The sequence below is a fragment of the Olea europaea genome, unplaced genomic scaffold, assembly GCF_002742605.1.
Source record: "Olea europaea var. sylvestris unplaced genomic scaffold, O_europaea_v1 scaffold2704, whole genome shotgun sequence".
NCBI classification, from domain to species: Eukaryota; Viridiplantae; Streptophyta; class Magnoliopsida; order Lamiales; family Oleaceae; genus Olea; species Olea europaea.
In genome coordinates, this window is record NW_019245442.1 from 39,989 (window position 1) to 42,192 (window position 2,204).

A 2,204-nucleotide genomic window follows, 5' to 3' on the forward strand; every position below is an offset into this window, starting at 1 on the left:
TTGTTCTCTCTCTGAATGGATATTTGCATGCAGGTTCTCTTTCCTATCACTTATTCTCAGTCAGATACATGCACTGTTAGTAGATACCAAGGTATAAATAGCATGTCATACCTCTTACTGACCAATATGCATCACACTAGGAGACTTTCAAAAACAAGACATTAGAAATACTTTACCGAATGGTCAATTTCAGCAATATTAAATATCACTAGACAAGATCAAATTGTACGGGAATAAACATTATGGACAATACCAAATACTTTTTTATTTTTATAGTCATAATTACAACCATTTTGGTTTCAGTCTTATAATTATCTTATACAGTACGTATGTTTCCGAGAAGCAATGATTAGATATTGGTGTATGTGCATTGTGAGTACCATTCCCATATATTTCATCCATATATATGCTTACATGATATGATGCACCAATACGAACAAGTGTGTAAAGTACCAACATGATTCGTAGCTGACATATTGATTAAATTCTTCATTCATATAGTATACATTTAATTTTATACATGTTACTAATTTTTCTTGTTAAAATATTTTAACTATAAGTACCTCTTTGTTATTTAATGATAACTTTGAGTTAAAAATATATAATGTTTTTTATAAATAAAGAAAAATGACCATTGTAGGTGTACAAGGAGTGTCGATATCCGACATGTGTCCAATACGAGTACGCAATCTTAATTGAAGTGTCCGTGGAACACCTACACGAAGAAAGCTGATTTGATCTTAAATATATACAAATTGGTGAGAAATTTTTTGATCAAGGGACGAGTATATTTGACCATGAAAGGAACATCAGGGTCCTAGTTCAGGGATCAAGTGCCATTTTAACAGGACCAAGTTTGTCAAGGAAACATCCCTAGCACTTCTCTTTGAAATAGTCTAAGAATACTAAGGAAGCATAGAAGTATCCATGGTACCTATCAAACACACTAACCATCGATCTGGTTTGAATTTATATCAGGATAACACTTTGCAACCATACTATACTTTTATTTCTCCTATTTTCTGTAAATATTCATCAAAACAAAATCTATTGTCAACTAATAACAGGCAATACGATTGCCATCAAAACATTGTATAGAGAACAACGTTACTTTGTCCAATTTTTATCATTTTCAACGAACATAAGTTCTAATCTTACCAAGAGATAAGTAAATTTTGAAAGGTGGCTTGAATGGCTGAGTCTCGTAAAGGCAGTACAAACAATACAGCCCTCCCACTCTATTTGGAAGAGAACCAGTTAGCATCATATAGCCTGCATTATAGCAAAACACCACCAATCAACTACGCCAAAAGCTCTAGAAAACTACTCCAAGTATAATTCATATAAAAGTCAAAAAAGATCACATTTCAATATAATCTGAACCTTTGAATAATGATAACCACATAATTTTTCTATAATCTAAACATCAAAAGCTCTATAGTGACACTATAATCCAACTTGATTGACAGACAAACAAGTTATGCCACGAAACTACAATATAACAATGAAGAACTCAAACTGCATACCGATGCAATGTGCATATAATGACTGCATAAAGCAACCCTGATTGGTTGATGGGCTAGCCTCAAACATATAAGAGAATTTTTTAGAAAGCCAAATTCTCTTGAATTCTGCAAAAGTAGTTGATCCGCCCTGCAAACCATAACAACAGCACAGGTATGTAAATATTATTACCAAACCCAAAAAATTAAAGAAGGAATCTAGTTTACGAGTAATACCTTCACAAAATCATTTATAAGCTCATCTATGTCTAGCTTGAAAGGCTTGAGGTCCATTGCTCTTTGAAGATTCTTGTACTTTTAACTGGCTAAAAGAGTTTAATTTCTTGATCAGGCTGACAAAAACTCGCCTTCACCATCCCTCTGACAAAGGCTGAAAACCCACCCCTACCATCTGCAGAATACACACGTATATTGTATTTTCAGCCCTTTAATTTATACTTTTCAATTTGTGATAGCATTGAAGGCAATTTTATGGTGCTATTCAAAAGAAAAGAAAAAAAGGAGTTGGGTAATTTTTAAAGCACAAGGGTTTGCTATTCAAAAAACAAAAACTAGGAATTTCAGAAATGGCCCTATTTAAACCGTCACGATTTTGGCAACGGCTAATGGAGTACTGTGGTAGTGGCGAGTTGACGGAGGGCCGATGTGGGGGATTTGCTATTATAATTAGGGATAATTGCA

At 33.7% G+C, this 2,204-nt stretch overlaps 1 protein-coding gene across 1 annotated transcript in view; it reads right to left on the reverse strand.

The window, feature by feature from the left end:
* LOC111383508 overlaps positions 1 to 2,094 on the reverse strand; it is a 12,507-nt gene extending 10,413 nt beyond the window's left edge. Inside the window, exons 1-3 of the mRNA XM_023007623.1 lie at positions 1,740 to 2,094; positions 1,527 to 1,653; positions 1,159 to 1,272 (exon numbers count right to left, since the gene is read on the reverse strand). Of these exons, the coding sequence (XP_022863391.1) occupies positions 1,159 to 1,272; positions 1,527 to 1,653; positions 1,740 to 1,796 (298 nt within the window). The 5' untranslated portion in view covers positions 1,797 to 2,094. The remainder of the gene's footprint in view (positions 1 to 1,158; positions 1,273 to 1,526; positions 1,654 to 1,739) is intronic.
* Between the last annotated feature and the right edge of the window lie 110 nt (positions 2,095 to 2,204).